Source organism: Diabrotica undecimpunctata, chromosome 9, assembly GCF_040954645.1.
Source record: "Diabrotica undecimpunctata isolate CICGRU chromosome 9, icDiaUnde3, whole genome shotgun sequence".
NCBI classification, from domain to species: Eukaryota; Metazoa; Arthropoda; class Insecta; order Coleoptera; family Chrysomelidae; genus Diabrotica; species Diabrotica undecimpunctata.
The window spans coordinates 5946756-5965426 of NC_092811.1; the positions used below are offsets into that span (position 1 = coordinate 5946756).

The window sequence follows — 18671 nt, forward strand, 5'->3', positions numbered from 1 at the left end:
CCAGAGAATTGGTTCAATATTTAGTTTTTTGTGATAAAAAGCATGAACACTTAAATTCTATCTGCAACTTCCAATATATTCTGAAGTTACCAGTTTTGTATACTCTAATAATATCTCTATTATCAACTAAAATTGTTAATATTAAAACCTTCAGTAAACATGAATGCCATAATTACAAATAATGGTATAACCATATATACTATCAGAAAGATATTGCTGTATTAATTATTAGCTATTTTTCTAATTTGAAGTAAGTTTTGTACTAATATTTCGCCCTAATTTGAATATTGTAACAAGACTCTCGAGAGTAGACAGATTCACTTACCTCGGAACTACTCTCAACGTACAATGGGACTACGCTCAAGAGATTAGATCCAGAATTGAAATGGCACGGTCTACATTTATTAAGTTGAGATCCTTGCTGTGCTGCAGTGATCTCAGTTTGAGAACCAAGATGCGGATAGTGAGGTGCTACGTTCTTCCAGTGTTACTATATGGAGTTGAAGGCTGGACACTGACGCAAGCCACTGAAAAACGAATCGAAGCCTTCGAGATGTGGATATACAGAAGGATACTAAAAATATCTTATGTGGACCATGTCACCAACGTTGAGGTCCTACAGCGCATGACAAAAGAAAAAAAAGTGCTTAATTTAATTAAACAACGTAAGCTTGAGTACCTCGGCCACGTGATGCGGAACGAAGAAAAATATCGAATTCTTCAACTCGTTATGCAGGGTAAAGTATTTGGCAGAAGAGGACCGGGACGCCGTCGTATCTCGTGGTTGAAAAATCTCCGACAATGGTTTGGGACGACCTCAGCGGAGCTGTTTCGCAGAACAGTCAACAAAACCATGATAGCCTTGATGATCGCCAACATCCGGACCGGATAAGGCACTGAAGAAGAAGAAGAAGAACAAGACTCTCCTATATATGTACAGAAGTATCCAAAAGAACTTAACAGTGTCTTAGTCTAGTTTATTTTCTTTGCACAATGACCTTGGAATGTATCACTAGTGAAAACGATGTTTTTACAATTATTAAATGACCTTTTCGGCTATTTTGCATACTGATTTTTAATGGTTTTTGCTTAATTTTTTTTTTCAAAAGATTCCTTGTTTGAATTCATGGTATATTTGAAACGCTGTTTTCGGTTGTCTACTAACGACAATCGCTTCAATATAACAAAAATTATCGAGAAACGAAGATAATTTAAAATAAATATGCATTGATAGGTGTTGAATAAGCCTTCGATCCTCGGAAACTTTTCGGAATTAAAATCACTTGATTAAAGTTATAAACAATATGTATCAATTTTATTGTAGGTATTAGTATTATTTGATGGCATTGTTAAGTTGCGTTCCTGTGACGACTTTATTGTAAGATAGTTCATTCGATTACATGAAATCAACTTTAACTTGAGAATACCCGTCAGAAAAATCATAGCATGTAATTCGTCTTTAAAAAGACAAACACATGCCATGATAACAGTAAAATTCTCCTGCTAGTGATTCCATAATAAAACTATCTAAATAGTTAATTTAGGAGCTGTTTTGTTGCCGAGAGGGGGCAATTGGGCCTGTAGGACCCATCGCCGGCTCTTCGGGCTTCTTCCTATCCCCGGAATTGGATCGGGTATTCACCATCTTTGGTTTGTCGCTGGTAGAAAGGTTAAATACTACCGCTGTTATAAATAACAGTTCCAGTGACAAATATCTGTTATAGGTAACGGTTCCAAGGAACAGTTACAAAGTAACAGAGCAAAAATGGAAAACAGATAGGTAAAAATGATCTAAGTATTCCTTGACTTACGGAAGGAATAACTTAGTAAACAATTAAATTAAATGGTATAAAAAATATAATGCAAAGAAAAAAAAATGTTTCTAAGTGTTTCTTGACTTACGGAAGAAACAACTTAGGACAGAAATATAGATAAATGAAATATGTAAATGTGAGAGTAAAATATGGAAATATTTCTAAGTGTTTCTTAACTTACGGAAGAAACGACTTAGAGTAGAAAAATAAAATACTCAAAATATAAAACGAGAAATGCAAAAATGAAACAGATTATAGAAATATGTCTAAGTGTTTCTTGACTTACGGAAGAAACAACTTAGAATAGAAAATAAACAAGAGAATCAAATATAGTAAAATAAATGCACAAATATTTATAAGTGTTTCTTGACTTACGGAAGAAACGACTTATAAAAGAAAATAAGAAAAATCAAATATAGAAAAGATGTGAAAATATTGCTAAGTGTTTCTTGACTTACGGAAGAAACAACTTAGCATAAAATAGAAAATGAAAGAAACAAATGTATTAAGTATTTTCTTAACTTAAGAAAAATATCTTAGATAAAATATCGGAAATAATAATGCAACAATGATTATGCAAATATTTCTAAGAGTTCTTTGACTTACCGGAAAAGAACGGCTTAGACAAACAATTAAAATAACAAGTCAAATATTCAGAGAAATATTTCTAAGAGTTCTTTGACTTACCGGAAAGAACTACTTAGACAAAGTACAAATCAAAATATAAAATAGAAAAAAGCAAGATAAATATTTCTAAGTGTTCTTAACTTACGGAAGAACAACTTAGACACAAAATACAAGAAAAATAAACAATCAAAATAACCAATTAAAATATCAAACAATCAGTATATGAACAAATATAGATCAAAGTAATATTCTAACCTGAAAAGGTCTGAATATACAATAATGCTAAAATAAAAATGGTATATAAGAAATCAGAAATAAAACAATAACTTAGTAGGAACAATAATAGCACCGACTAGGTCTACAGTAGAAGAGGCAAGCTCGACTGACCGATGAGAGAAAATCTACCTGCTTTTATGTAAAACAAATCCTTTGTTTTACTTAGCGAAAGTGGATTTTCCCTGCATCGAATCAATTAGAAATTTGGATTTGGCCAACCTTGGAATTCCCAAGTATTTTAACCGATATCCAAATTCCTTGATGCGTCGAGGACAGTTTCTCCTTTGGTGAAATATTTCTGATGTTATTTTATTATATCCTGGGTCTTTTCCATTTTTAATTAGTTGTATTACCGTTCCATCTATATACTGTAGCAATTCCATCACGATTAGGTATTGTCATTATTGGTATTGGTATTGGCATTGTTGTTTCTTTCTTCCGTTTGTGTAGTCTGCATCAATCCATATATTTGGGAATTACTCAGAAGAACATCAAATTTTTTAATACTATAATAGATCTTGTTTGTCCAATTTTACTTCATCGATATCGTATTTATGGATTATTATTATTTTTCCATTATTTTTCTGTGTATTTTTTTTATTGTCTTTATCTTAAAAACCCTACGGCAATGTTTTACCTGTGATTTCCTTTCACAATTGAGCTATTCTTAGGGTTTGTTCTGCTTTTTCTTGTCAAGAATTTTAAAGGCGCAGGAGGCTTCTTTAAAATGCAAGACAGTCGAAGGGAAGAACTGGCAAGGATCTTTTCCATATAGGGAAGAAATAAGCTTACGCCACTCCAAGTGGAGACACCCGTGACTGAATTTACACAGGAAAAAGTTGCGGAAGCTGGCAAGACGCTCAAAGCAGGAAGAGAAAGGACCACGGCGGGAGTGCTGTAGGACTCCGTCCTGGGTTCATTGCTTTGGAATGTTCTTTACAACAAGATTTTGCAGGCCGACCTGGACATTGGTGTGCAGGCAATAGCGTATGCGGATGACCTGGTGCTGTGGGTGGAGCACAATGAAAACTGGTCAATCATGCGTAGAGCGAACCGAGCCCTCAACAAAGTGAAGACGTGGACGGGAAGCAAGGACCTCGTGTTGGCGGCTGAGAAGACTGAAGATATGATCCTCAAGGATCTAAGAGCCAGAGACCATATAGTTTTTGCACTGGAGGGAAAAAGGATCTTACCTGCCAAAAAAGTGAAGTACTTGGGGGGGGGGGGTAGTCCTAGATACCAGGCAAATCTTTGTGATCACGTGAAGTACGTCGTTCGCAAGGCAGAGGAGAGACAGAGGGAAAATCAATGCAATACTAGAGGCAGTAACTCAAATGGTCAGAAAGAAGGAAATACTAGAGAGGAATCTGCAGCAAAGGAAAGAGGGAGACAGAGATAAAGAAAAGACGGACTATTCATGCGATACACCGGTCTGGAGAGGACCTACCGCATGAGTAGTCCGGTTGAGGGGGTGGACTTCAGTTGGTAGGCAAGGAGCTATGGGTGCATCTGTGAGCACGACTTCTCTGGAAAGACTGCGTGCGGATGGAGCCTTCCACTTTGAATCCAACTCACGCCAGGGCATCCAAGTTTTGTTCTCCTGTTGTCACTTTAAATTTTGTATTTTCTATTTTATATATATATATATATATATATATATATATATATATATATATATATATATATATATATATATATCCCGTTCATAGCGTAATCCGCCTTTGGGTTCCCGTTCGCCAAGCCAGTCTATTCTGCCAGTCTTCTTCAGATTCAGATAGATTTCTTGCTGACATTGCTTTTGAAATTTCTTGCATCCATGTTGTTGGTGGTCGTCCTCGTTTTCTTTTCTCTGGTGGTATCCATTCTAATATTTTTTTTGCTAGTCTTTCTTCCCCCATATGTCTAACATGTCCGTACCATGTTAATTGTTGTTTTTCGATGTTTTCTATAATAATTGATCTTTGTACATTCATTTGATTCTCTATGTCCTCATGTCCTCCCATTCCATTTTCTATTTTCATTTCTTTTAATTCATCTAATACTGTTCTTATGGTATTTATAAAGTTTTTACCTTGCTGTTTATGTAAAAACATTTTTTAAATTATTATTAAGGTTTAATTGTATTATTCTCAGATAGCGTCAAAAGTTTCCCAACCTCAGTTGTTTCATTTATCTATCCTTGAACTTATTACTTTTAGGACATTATGGCAATGTCAGAAAAATTCCGATACTTATCAATTGCGATACCTACTTTTGGTAACTTAACTTTTTATTTGGAATTTTTTTTGAAACTTTTTTTTTTCTCTGTACAAATACTTTATTTTTAATCAATTCGTTGTTATCTCAGTCAATTATCTCGCTCTACAGCTCTCGATTTTTGAAGTTTATTGCAGGAACAAAACAAGATCAGTATTTAATTACTATTTAAATGGGAATAAGCCACAATTAAAGGTTAAAATACGTTTATTGACGTTTCAATTTCCACTTCGGAAATCGTTCTCAAAATAACAAAATTTGTTTTTTGTTACTTAGTGAAAAATTCTTCTAATAATTTAATTTTATCTGACTCATCTATATTGACAATTCAGACATACATTATGTATTTTAAAGTAGACGACTTTAAAATGATATTGCCAATATTGCCAATTTTAACCTTTAATTGTGGCTTATTCCCATTTAAATAGTAATTAATTTAAAATGCCACAAGAAAATAGCTTCAGAACAATAAGATCAGTATTTATTTAAAATGCAGCCAAACGAAATAAATCCAATAAAAACCAGGGACTAAAACAATTTTAAAGGATTTTCCGGCTTAGGTTCTGCGTTGGATAACTTTGGTTTTTAGAAAAACGATTTTTTTGACGACGTTTCGGCAAAGTCCCACTTGTCATTCTCAGTCAGATTAGTTCTGCTTCTTGTTTATGTTCAAATGATGTTTTGATGCGTTTATAAATTTGGTCTGAAGAGAAACTTCTTCTTCTTCCTATGCCGTCCCCATTAACGGAGGTTGGCGACCACATTTCTAAAAGTTTCTCTGTCTTTTGCAACGTGGAATAATTCATCTACAGTCATGTTTGTCCAGTCTCGAATATTTCGCAGCCATGACTTTCTCTTCCTAGCTATTCCCTTTTTACCATCGACTCTACCCTGCATGATGACCTGCAGAAGACTATATTTAGACTAAGAGAAACTTATTAAAATCTATCTAAATAATGATTGTTTTTTTGTAAGGAAAACTAATCTTAACAGAAACGGTAAGAAATCTCGATAAAAATCGATCAAGAAAGAACCAATACTAGACGAAAAAGGACGATTTTTGTTTGACTATACCTCGTATATCCAGAATTAACATACATATAAAAGTTTGATGTCTAGACACACTTTCAGAGTCAGCACTAAACATTTTAACTATCTACAACTTACAAATGTTCGTCCCGGTTTATTTACAAACAACTACCAGATGTCAGTATCACATTTTTGAGTTTACTGGCTCCCCAAAGGAAAAGGTTAAAGTATTAAAATAAAAAAAAAACGTTATACAAACAAATCTACACAAATTATAGCGGGTAGATAATGTATTGGGGCTGTCGCAGCCCTAAAATTAGCGAGATTGGTGTGCACACGTCGAAATTTGTCCTAGTTTATTTGGACAGGTGGAAGGGTTGACGAGGTGTGGTGTTATTTTAGTATAGTACTGTTAAATCCGACTAATTTTGGGTCTAGAAAAAACGAATATGATACGGAAAATATTTTATTAGATCTGATTTTTATAATATACAATAAGTATGGCATGTTTTATTTAAAGATCGACAGATATACAGGGTGAGTCATGAGGAACTTTACATACTTCTACCATATGTAGAGTCCCTCAGGGAGCATATCATGTGGCCACTAAAAAATGTCAACTCCTCTTCTTTATTAATTAACAGGGTGATTTGTGTAGTTGACCATTTATTTCATTTTACTGTAGTGTTATACGGCTCATTTGATTTTTTTAATTTTTGTATGATACAGTACACTACTATCAAGCATTCGACTGGTATTAGCTAAACTAAAAAATTCCAGGACTGGCTTTGGAAAAATTAATTTAGGGATTCATATTAAATATTACACCCTGTATAAATTTTTTTTAAAATGCAATAAGTGATTTTCAAACTACATAAATAGCCAATGAAAACGACATATGCGACAATGTTGTCGCACTCTTATTAAATTTTTAGTGAACGATCAAATCTTACCAAAAATAGAACAGCCATAATGAAGTATCAAATTATAAGGTATTAATTTAAACAAATGTTATAAATTTCAAACATTTTAATTGAAATGATAAACTGAGTCACTGCACAACAAAAAACAGTAACTACTAACAATAACGAAGAACAATTTAAAAAAAAACTAAAAAATATGTACATAGATATGATAAACCCATAAATTAGAACTGGAAAAGATACAATAATGGTAACAAAATAAAAATAATTCAAAATAGATTTTCGAAATGGAACCCTGCAGCCTGTACACATTTTTGTTGCCGAATTGTTAATTGACGTATTGAATTACGGATACTCTGGGGATCGTTTCTAATAGTATTACAACAATGTATAATTCTATCAATTAATTGTTGTCGGTTATTAATATTCACTGCGTAAACTAGTTGCTTCAATCGTCCCCAAATATGGTAATCAACGGGATTGAAATCAGGGGATCTTGAAGGCCACGAAATAGGACCTGCACGTCCTATCCACCTGTTGCCATAAACATTATTGAGATGTTGTCTCACTGCCAGTAAAAAGTGTGGGGGTGCCCCATCATGCTGAAAATACATCCCTCGGATAGCAACGTTCGCGTTGGCAAGCAAATTCGGCAAAATATTTTGTAGAAAGTTCAAATAGACCTGCCCTGTTAAAGGACCATCAAAAAAGTGAGGACCTACTAATTGGTTATTTATGACACCAATCCACACGTTAACCGAAAACCTTAACTGAGAACGACGTTCTCGAATAGCATGGGGATTTTCTTCTGCCCACACATGTGAATTTCGTGAATTATTTATCCCGTCTCTGGTAAATTGGGCTTCATCTGTAAATAGTGTCCTATATAGCGTTGGTCGATTATTGTTAATCCATCTACAAAATTCCAACCTATCGATCTCATCTCCATCATGTAGTCGCTGAACCATTTGAATGTGATATGGGTATAGATTATTTTTTTGTAAGACTCTACTTACTTTTGATTGAGTAACATTGAGTTCTCGACTTACTTGTCTAGTGCTTATTGTAGAGTTCATAGTAACGGCGTCCATAATGTCATCTTCCTGCGCTTCATCTACATGTCACTCTGTTGTTCCACTAGGAAAAGTGCCATTTTATCGCAAATAATTAAAAACTGACCCAAATGTTGGATGACTGGGAGTTCGACGATTAGGAAATCTCCTGCGATATTCTCTACTAGCAGCCCTACCATTCCCATTACAGAATCCATAAACAAATATTGTCTGCATATTCTGTGGTCGAAAACTGATGTGGCATTTTGAACGAAAGTAACAAAAGCTCTACCAAAACTAACACAATGTACTTAACGTAGATATGACAGAAGAAATATGTATTCTTGTACACATAAATAACAATTGATAATGACAATGGGTATAAAATATCAAGAAACTTCAAACGGTCAACGCCAACCTTTATTTTAAACTTTTTTAGATTTATTTTTATTTAGTACAGTTGATGCAATGTATTATTATTTGACATAAAATTTTAATCATTTACAATCAACAAAAACTAACACATACAAGAGGTTTGACTTTTTAATCAATTTAATTTATTATTTATCGAAAATAATGCCCCAATACGATCTATGAGTAAAAATTTAAAATTGAAAAACAATTGATTCTATCATAGAGATAATACAAAGTGACAGTAAAGATGTTAATTTTCTACGTAGGTATTAGATTATGTTGTAGGAACTCATTTTAATTAAAATGTTTGAAATTTATAACATTTGTTTAAATTAATACCTTATAATTTGATACTTCATTATGGTTGTTCTATTTTTGGTAAGATTTGATCGTTCACTAAAAATTTAATAAAAGTGCGACAACATTGTCGCATATGTCGTTTTCATTGGCTATTTATATAGTTTGAAAATCACTTATTGCATTTTAAAAAAAATTTATACAGGGTGTAATATTTAATACGAATCCCTAAATTAATTTTTCCAAAGTCAGTCCTGGAATTTTTTAGTTTAGCTAATACCAGTCGAATGCTTGATAGTAGTGTACTGTATCATGCAAAAATTAAAAAAATCAATTGAGCCGTATAAACACTACAGTAAAATGAAATAAATGGTCAATTACACAAATCACCCTGTTAATTAATAAAGAAGAGGAGTTGACATTTTTTAGTGGCCTCATGATATCTCCCTGAGGGACTCTACATATGGTAGAAGTATGTAAAGTTCCTCATGACTCACCCTATTAATTTAGCTCTCCAGGGCTAAAAAGCCCATAGCTTGGTTTATTATTCTTCTTCAGTTTTTCCTGTTTGCTGCTTTTTTTTTTTCTAATTTGGGATTTTAAGTTCTTCTATGCCTTTTTCACTATCCTTCTTCCACCTGGTTTTCGGTCTACCTTTCTCGTTCTTTCCTCCTATTTCTCACGTTAGTATTTTTTCGGGTAAACTCGTCTTTTGTATCTTTTGGATATGTTCCAACTATCTCAGTCTTTGTAATTTTCTTCCAGATATTTTCCTGAGGACTTTTCTTTCCCACACTTGAAGCATGGCCTGTTCGGATTTATTCATCGTTTATGCTTCAGTGGCGAATAATGCTATAGCTCTTATCTTCTTCTTCTAAACGCGCCTATCTTCTAGAGATGGTGGCGACCACATTGACCCATCTTATTCTATTCACAGCATCTCGAAATAGATCAGTTGATGTTAGACGTGGGACTATATCAAATGCCCTCTCGAAATCAAGTATAAAGTTCAACGATAAAGATTCAACGATTACCAGTCATAATTCTCACGTGGATTTCTTCCTTCATATTTGGTCTCCTGGTGAATGTCGCTCCTAAGCACTGGAATCTTTCTACTTCTTCGAATTTATATATTTTTCCTTCTGTGATTATTACCACGTATTGTCCTTCTGCCTATTTCATATATTTGGTCTTTCCTTCGTTTATGTATATAGCTTTTTTCGCGCTTTCGCTTCTAGTCTTTTTATTATATCTTCTAATTCTTTTTTACTTCTGGTTGTCAGTACTATGTTGTCAGGGAATGCTGACATTGGTGTTTTCGTTGATAAACATCACTGACTTTAAACTTATCTATTTCTTTTCCATTTATTTTAACCCCCTTCTCTGATTTTTTGAGTGCCTTGTATATTTATTTTAGTTTTACTCTGCCAAAAACTTGGGTTTTTGAAAAAGTCAATGAATAGGGCCACTGTAGATTTCCTATTTTCGTAGACTTCCGCTTGTATTCGGCGCAGCAGGAAAATCTACACTGCTGTGTCCTCTTCTGAATCCACATTGATATTCTCCTATTTCATTATCTACTTTTTGTGATATCTTATTCCTGTAGAAAATAAAACCACTGGAAATATCGTTTGTATACTATGTGCAGAATTAAGGTAACCTTGCTCTCGGTAACCATTTTTTTACAAGCAACACTAAAAACTCGACCGACACTGCTCGTTGGTTATTATAATACCATTAACGTTCTCATTCGTTTTGTGCACTTCCTTTACTTAAATATTTACAATAAATGAGATGGTCAACTGTGTGAAAGTTGTAGTTGATCAATTCCCTGATACTAGCCACTCGCCTGGTACAAATTATAAAATAATACGCGAAGAATACGAGAAGAGTCTGCCATTATTTATCACATGATTCACTAAAGTGAGCTTGGTCGAAACAGAAACGTACCGAAAGAGAACGTAAAAGGGTTTATGATTCATAAGTCGGCAAATACGTTTTCATGAAATATCCTCAAAAAAAATTCTTCTATGTCGTCCTTTGGTATCAGTTTGTTTTTGTATACCCACATTATTATCACTCATAGTTTCTTCTTCTTCTACGATACTACAGTCCAAATTTAGCCTTGGCCTCTTTTTTTTTGCCTCCACCCTTGCTTGTCTATGCTGATCTTCTCCATACATGGACTCCGAAAAAGGCTTGTGCGTCGCTATTTACCGTGTCTTCCCAGCGCTTTCTTGGCTTTCCAACCGGTGTCTTTCCCTGGGTTCTAGCATTCAGTGCTCTTTTTGGTAGCCTATTCTCTCCCATTCTTATCACATGCCCGGTCCATTGCAATCTTTGTATTCTAATGAAGTCGGACAGTGGTGCTTCCTTATAAAGTTGATAATGCTCGTTGTTGTATCGACTACTGAAGATTCCGTTTTCCCTCACAGGTCCTAGTATTCTCCTCAGTACTTTCCTTTCGAATGTGTCGAGTTTGCTTTTTGATGTTTCTTTCAGGACCCATGCTCCACTGCCATAGCATGCTATTACAGACAGTTTTAGACCGAAATATATGGGAGAGGGAAAAATAAGCTCTGTTTGCCTGCGTTATTCTCTTCCGCATTTCTCCATCTTCTGATCCGTCGGCATATATTTCTACTCCCAGGTATGTAAACTTTCCAACTGTTTCAATGTCATCTTCATGTATAATGTTTTGTGGGACTATATTTCTTCTCGTCTGTAATATTATTTTTGTTTTTTCTGTGTTGACCACAGAACCACTTCCTGATAATAGTCTAGGCTATTTTGGAACTAGCCTCATTTACCATATTTCTAATTGTTTCCAGCTGAATTACATGGTATTCCGATTTGATTCATTCCTTCAGATCTTGGAAATTATTATGGGTGTTACACCAAAAGACTGATACCAGAACAAAATCTAGGAGCGTTAGGTCGGGTAACCTCGCTGGCCATTCTATCGGTCCCTTCGTCCGATTTACCGATTAGGAAAAAAATAATCCAATTATTGGCGCACTTTTACTGCATAATGCGTTGGAGCACCATCTTATTGGAACCTTACGATTGTCAGATCGATGCTTTATTAATATTTGGAAATATTGCAAGAGCGAAACAATGTTTCGTCTGTTAAATTAAATGTCAATGTATTTTTGTTTACTGTTTTCTGACTAAGGGATTGTTCTTTCCGTGTAGTGAGGCCAAATGGGCTAAGCGAAATCCTCAATTGATTTAGGCTTATATAACTGATTACGGTGTGAAGTCTAAACAATTTCTAATATTCATAATTATGGACGGCTAAAATGAAACAAAACTAATCAATTTGAAGTTAAATTAACAATAGCATAGTTTTCACACCTGATATAATAATAATTGACTTCCAAATAGTTTACGTCTATAGTTTGAGTTGCATTTAGTTAGGGCTTCTGTTGCGAGTAACTATAACAAACTTAAGGGCTGCTTACATCTTTTGTTCGAAACGTATAAGGTAGGGAGCCGGTTACCAAACATCGATAATATAGTATGAGAGCTAACGACGAAGACGTATTTGGTATAACAGGCCAGCCAGACTCGTAGCTTCAATATAAGCAAACTCAATTGTTATTTTATGCTATAAAGTACAAAGACATTTTCGTAAAATCATTCTTCAATTTACAAAATTACCTATTAATATTGTAGATACATATATTAATATGTATCTTCTAGACCGCTCTTTCATTGCATGAAATCTCTCTATTTCAAAAACCTTCCGGTTACCTTTTCGTAGTGCTCTGTACATCTAGTCGTTTTCTCTTCAGTTGTTGCTGATTTATTTTGTCAATAGCCATTGTTTTACTTTGTAGTTTTGAATTTCGTACTGATCTTCTAACAACGTCCACTTACTTTTGTTTCCTGACAATAATTTGCTAAAATGAGACTTTTTAATAGATGCTAATAAGGGCAATAAGAGAATGCTGATAAGAGAATCATAAGTGTTCAGCTTTTGTTTGTCTCTAATCATTACAGTGTAATCTAGTGAAGCAGTCCTGATTAGTACCCTAAAAGTTAGTTTTAGATGCTACTTTTTGGTCTTTTTCTCGCGTCTCTTCAAGATCTTGGGCTATTGTACTTATATTTACGAAAATTATCATTGCAACTATTGTCAGAACCTTTTTCCAAGTTGTTAATTATTTTTTATAGTTTCTCCCTGCATGAAGAGGATTGCATTATCTATGATTGTCTGTGTGTGACAGAGAAGATGGCTAGGAATCAGGTTCTTTAGCCACCGATTTTTATTTATTGTGTTTTACAGTAATCTATTGGTTTTGTTATATCTATAACTGTTTCATTTAAATGACAATGTTTATTTATTTTAAATAGTCAATTATCTTCTGTATACAGAAGTCTCCCTTTATAGCGATTCCCTATATAACGATAATTCTCCTATAACGATGAAAATAGTAAACTTATTTTGGGTTGTCGTAAGGACAATGTATCAATTCTTTCTCTACCGATATATCGATGACTTTTCAGCGTTCAATAGTCGATGGCAAATGTGTCATGAGTGGCAAGATCATTGTCCAGCGGTTGTTGTTTCGCGCTTAAGGAATGCGGCCACACCTCCTATTCATTTTTATCCAAGAGTTGAGTGATACACTTTTCTTGTTCCCGCGGCGTGCCTAACTGTTTTCACACAGATGTTGTCATCTTTTGACGACTTCTCACTTCCAGTTTCAGTGGTATCTTAGTGTATGAACAGTCACCATGTTTTTAAAAAAGCGTAAGGTGCCCTCGGTGAAAGAAAAGTTATCGATAACTTGGGCAATAGAGAAAGGTGAAAAGCAATCGGATATCGTTGTCAACTGTGGCTACGATATGAAGGGACAAAACAAAGTGGCTTCAAGCGAAATTGGAGGGCGGTAGTAGGAAGAAGTTGCGAAAATCTCAGCACGAAGATTTAGATCGCGCTATGCTTCAGTGGTTCCAGCAGCAGCGTGTAAACCACTTTCTGGGCCTGTGGTCAGGTCAAAAGCTGAGTTTTTTGCAACTGAGCTTGGAATTGAGAATTTCAAGGCATCTGAGGGTTGGCTGAGCAAGTGGAAGCTGCGCCACAAGATCAACTACGGGCAAATCAGCGGAGAGGCTCGCGATGTTAACAAAAACGTAACGGATGATTGGCTAGAAAACATGTGATGCTTAATTGCCAATAGATTTCTATTTAAATTTTACCACTTACTTCATTTTTATTACTTTTTACATACACTTCAAATAGTATGGAAAATAATTACAACCTTTTCTGACTCTTGATTTTCGACCAGCAACATTGGTGTTTTTCGGTTTTTTTTACATTACCAATTTCCGTACATTTGTTTTAATTCGAGATCAATATATACCACGCCTTTGCGTATGATAAAATCTCTTCAACGAGCAAATGATTAGTTTTATTTTCTGAGCGTATATCGCCATACATTATGTGAATATTTAACAGAAACATCTTAAATTCATCAACGAACATTGTTGTACGGCGCAGCCATGTACTTATCTTATGAATAAAATATGCGGTGTAATTTTATCAAGACTTTCGAGAATAAAAAAACCTCCGTTTGATGTTATTCAACAGATATGTAAATTTTTCGAATTGCCTTCGAGCAAAAAGGATTCACATCGTTTGTGATGACAATGTGATGTTTTTTTTTTTCGAGTCTTGTTTCAGTTATTCAAATAATATTGTAAGCTTAAAATGCTGTTTGATACTTTACCAATGAAAGATACTAATACTATAGAAATATTCAGAGCATCTAACGTAACGACTGGGGTTTTTATTCATTTTATTTATTGAAACTCATTCAAAAAAAGTTGCTGTTACTAGCTTAGCTAACATTAATAATAAAATAAAAATAAAAACGTTTATTGCCTTAATAATATTATACATTTCACACTTAAGAGCGTAGGCGCAAAATTTCGGGCCAATGCTTTTTAAATGCAATCATTTTTTTCGAATCCTGAGAAAACTAACAAATATTTTTAAAAAATTTAAATGCAGAATGAAAGATTACATTATTACCGAGGGACGAAAGTCCCTTAGAATAAACAAAAAGTTTTTTTGAATGAGATATTTGAAATTAAAAATCACACTAAATTTTCTCTTTTTTTCACCCCTGTAACTTATTAAAATAAACATTTTAGAAGTTTTCAGGGACTTTCGGTCCTCAGTAATAATGTATTCTTTCATTCTGCGTTTAAATTTTTCAAAAATACTTATTAGTTTTTTTAGGATTCGAAAAAAATGAATGCATTTGAAAAGCATTGTCAGAAAATTTTGCGCCTACGCTCTTATATTTCAAACTATGTATTTAAAATATTTTAAACTTCTTTCTTGATGTATCGCTTCTGCACCATCTACTAATTGAACCGCTTCCTCTTCGGATCGTGGATTTATCTATCTTGGACTCCTTGGCGTATTTTTCTGTAGATACTTGTTTTTGGCATCGTACCTACTTTCCTGATTGGTTGTCTTCGGCAACCACCCGGCTAGACCCTGGATGGTCGATTAGTCATTTTTTGATCTGTATATCGTCTGTATTCGATTCTTGGCGACGATATCCCTGGTCTTTATGAGTCTTCTTGTGGCTTGGTGGAAGATGTACCTTGTCCTTTTCTCAGCCACCTCCCTCAGTGATGTATATTGGAGCCTTTCTCTGATGGTTGCATTTGTGATTCTGTTTTCCCATGTTGATCCATCGATAATCCTGTAGCATGACGTCGCTGTTCTTTCTAGCTTCTTTCAGTTGGTTTCCGCGGTGGAGCTCCATACTGGGGCAGCGTCAGGTATTACCAATCTAACGTAATCCTGGTATAGTTGGAGCTGCTTGGCCTTCGATAGTGGACTGGACCTAAAAATATAAGGAAGTATTAGTCTTGTTGCGATATTTGCTTTTACCTTGATTTGTTGCGTGTTGTTCTTGAAGTTGAGTTTCATGTCGAGATGGACTCGTAGGAATTTGACTGAGTCTTCTGACTGGATCCTGTTTCGCCTAATTGTGAGTTCAACTACTGGTGAATTTTTCTCCTGCGTAAACATGATGAATTGCGTCTTTTGGGTGTTGATCTTGATTTTCCATTTTTCCGTGAGTTCTGTGATTCTTCCAAGGTGATTTTCTATGTTTTGGACTATTCTTCTGTCGTCTCTTAGTATTGCGTAGATTGCCGTATCATCTGCCTAGAGGGCCTAACATTAATAATCATCATAGTCTTTGCCTTTATATCTAAGCAGGGTCGGTTTCCTTGATGATATTTGTCAACAAACATAAGTTTTGTCTTGATTCATACCTATATTCCTTCACAGACATGTCCTACTAGAATATTATCCTGCAGTTTATCTAAGAATAAGGCACTGAAAAAATTTTTTGTCTATATTTCAACAAAATTTATTACACTTTATTTTCACTACAAACTAGAACAACTGTAGAGAATTACCAGTCAAAGAGAAGAGAACAAGAGAGGATAAACAAAAGAAAAAAATGAAACCACCTAAATGAGGAACTTACATATATAGAAAACCTCAACAGAGAGAAAGAATTCAGAGCACATTCTATAAGAGAGTTAACATCAACAGAAAATAATTTAAGGCAACCACAAGACAATGCAGATGTCAGAATGGCGACCTATTAACAACAAGGAAAGATGTATTCAATAGATGGGTGGAATACTTTAACCAGGCAATACAGAGGAAGAAGAAGAAAACCTGGAAGACGAAAGCGATGAGGTAACGGGAACAGACAATAGTGAAAAGGAACCACCAATGATTCTTGAAGTTAAAGATGCAGTTAAAATGTAATGCGGATGGAACAAAATGACCCAGCTGGAAAAACGCTCCTTGATAGACCCATTGGTCAGAGAAGAAGACCCATAACAAGGTTCCTTGATAACATCGATGAAGACATGAGAATACGTTTTGGCGGAGAAAGGAGATAGGTAGGGACGACTAGAGAGAAATTCTTGAGGAGGCTAGGACCCACGGAGGATTGTAAAGCCAGAATGATGATGATGTTTTCACTACAGCTGTTTCGGCAGTGTGCTTCGGCAAATTTTCACACTTTGTAGCTTTTAATTAAATTAGTTGCGGAGGGGAGAGCTGTTTGTCTCAAGTTGCTCATTCAGAATTATGTATGTATAATATAATTTCCATAGATTCTAATAGAGATAGGTTAAGGCTTTTATTATATAGCAGAACACAAAAAGGCTTTCAAATTAAAAGGCTTCATATACATTGCGCCTTCAATAATTTTCAAACGGAGCATAAATACAGCGATTTCAACTTTGTTTTTGTTTTTAGGTAAGGTGGAACCTACCCCACACACATCTTCATTCAACATGGGATACCTCGTCTCGCCCTATAGCTATGCCAATGGAGCGGGTGGACCCATTCCTGTCTCAATGGTAAGTCAATTTAGCTATTAATGTTTCATTTCAATGTTCACCTTTTTTTGGACAATAATTACGCAAAAGAAAAAAAAATTATTTATTTTATCGTAGAATTACTTTTTTTTATTTTTTAGTAACTGTATTCCGGGAATTTTTCGATAAATAGTATTTTGTTTGTTCCCGTAGGGTACTTTTATCTTTGATTATGTATCTATGATTTGGGTGATCGGTATCATCCTATTACAATATTTTCTGGAGATCTTTTTTTTATTTAGGTATTTGTTTACTTTTATTATGAAATAAATACCTCTGAAGATAATCCATATCTGCACTCAATTCTACTATCGCTAATTCTAATATATCGTCCAAAAAGTCAATTGGAAGAAGAGTCTTTAAACAATACCGAAAAGTTTGTTGGAAAATACAAACAGGCATCTATTATTTAGTTGAAATGGAGTTCAAGGAAGGATATTTAGATCAGAATCACTACAGCCAAAGAAGATATCGTTTCGAAAGTCTGCAAGAACACGAAATGGGAGGTATTGTGCATCCAGGAAACCCACAAAGGCCTAATTGTAGCGAGACAGAAAATCTCAGTTATTTAACTGATTGCGAAGATAGCACACAGCAACCACGCAGCCTGGAGATAAATCCGTTAATAAATAATGTAAAGACTACGATAGTATTGAATTCGGATAAACAACAACAACAAATTCAGCCTAGTTTAAACAAACTAGGCTGTATTTGTATTTAATGTAGATATGTCAAATGGTGCCTCTTCAAATTACGTATTTTTTTTCAAGGACTAGTAATTCACTACTAAAATCATCCATGAATTCACCTTTAACTGGAATGTGATCCAGAAAAACGGGTTGACACAGATCTAGATATCCAGCCGTTCTGAAACAATGAAAATCCTACGTACGTGCATCAACCGTCGTCGTTGCTACATACGCGGCCAGCAGGATACTCAGTTCATCTTAAGGCATAAGAGAGGTTATCAACTATTCTAGTGTGCCGTGCAAAGCCCTTTGGATGGCACTCCAGAGAGGAGTAATAAGCCGGCGTCAGCGTTGTCGGCGATCTACAGGATGACATGGGAAGTTGTTCCATGCGAATCGAGGACGTTATTAACTAGTATTTATAACTACTTGCTAGGGGGTGTATATACCACTTGGATTTTGTATTGTTCTCTTAACAATATCTACAGTATTTAAAAGTATTTTTAATAGTAAACAAATAATAGTACACAAAGCTCAAACGTAGGGGAAAATTATGTTTTATAGTTACAATATGTACATAAATACAATACGACGTACTTGAGTAATCGAAAAAAAAAAAAACAGTTGTAAATGTTTTAGATCGTTTGTAATCTAAAAGTTTAAATTCAGCGTTTTATAGGCATATTTCAATTGTATCAACATTTGTTACCAAAACTCAAAACCGAGTTTTGGTGCAATAGCTTTTGACGATTGGACTGTAACAATGGAACTTACATAGTGAGCGGTTAATGGATGGAAAAGTGATATAATAATAATAATAGTCTCCCGTTTTATACCGCTCGCGGCTTTGGGAGTATA

At 34.7% G+C, this 18671-nt stretch overlaps 1 protein-coding gene across 5 annotated transcripts in view; it reads left to right on the forward strand.

The window, feature by feature from the left end:
* The window catches only part of pan (transcription factor pangolin), an 808803-nt gene that overhangs the window by 22836 nt on the left and 767296 nt on the right, over positions 1 to 18671 (forward strand). For all 5 annotated transcript variants that reach the window (XM_072542638.1, XM_072542639.1, XM_072542635.1 and 2 more), the window contains exon 3: positions 17003 to 17106. In XM_072542638.1, coding sequence (XP_072398739.1) covers positions 17003 to 17106 — 104 coding nt within the window. The remainder of the gene's footprint in view (positions 1 to 17002; positions 17107 to 18671) is intronic.